The sequence below is a fragment of the Eimeria mitis genome, genomic scaffold (genome assembly GCF_000499745.2).
Source record: "Eimeria mitis Houghton genomic scaffold, Emh_scaff9731, whole genome shotgun sequence".
Taxonomy (NCBI): Eukaryota; Apicomplexa; class Conoidasida; order Eucoccidiorida; family Eimeriidae; genus Eimeria; species Eimeria mitis.
In genome coordinates, this window is record NW_013577167.1 from 1 (window position 1) to 748 (window position 748).

The 748-nt window shown below is 54.0% G+C and overlaps 1 protein-coding gene across 1 annotated transcript; it reads left to right on the top strand.

Moving 5' to 3' along the window:
• Positions 1–11: 11 nt before the first annotated feature.
• EMH_0097880 (uncharacterized protein) lies at positions 12–489 on the top strand (the record flags this gene model as incomplete). Its single annotated transcript, XM_013502620.1, has 2 exons — positions 12–204; positions 347–489. The coding sequence occupies 2 exons, from the start codon at positions 12–14 to the stop codon at positions 487–489; spliced, it is 336 nt and encodes a 111-aa protein (XP_013358074.1).
• Between the last annotated feature and the right edge of the window lie 259 nt (positions 490–748).

The window sequence follows — 748 nt, forward strand, 5'->3', positions numbered from 1 at the left end:
TGGCCATAGCGATGTTCTTCTTCTCGCTTTTGTTGCTGATCCTTATCATTAAAGACCGCGATAACGATCGTTATCGAGAACCAGAATATACAGCAGCAGCAGGAGGTGCAGCTGAACCGGTTCAAGGGGCACCCGAAGCTGTTGTTCCTCCGCCACAGGAGGTACAGGGTCCAGAAAGCAGCAAAGCTATCGTAGCCCCCGAAGGTAAGTCCAGTGGGAGCTCTAGCATGCCCACAGACTGCGCGCTGCGTTCCATCCCCATTTGAACTCACCCTCCCGCATTTGGTGGGCAGTGCGTTGCCAAGCTTATTACTTAAGGTTCCTTGAGTTATGATATGCTATGCAGGAGACGGGTATGCCCCGGAGGGCAAGATGCCACAGGCGGAAGCACAAGCTGGCAGTGTTGATTGCCGTGCATCTCATAGTGAAGGCGCAAACGAAGTGGTGGCACACAATGGAATTGGTCCCCGGATGGCCTCGATTCCTTGAGGAATGCGACAGGGGCTTCTTATTATCTCCGAGAGGACGCCCGAGTGCAGCCAGCAGTTCGCACATCAACTGCAGTTCAACAAAAGACACAAACATGGAAGACCATAGGCTAGCCCGGGCACCACAGCTCGCATGTACTGCTGCTGTTTTAGTTTGAACGTGTGACTTCAACGGATGACCAGCGGTGAGTGAGTGACCCAGGCCTGTTCGGGAGCTCGTGGTGTAGGAGCGCCCCCTTGGGCATATTGCCGTTCCTAAT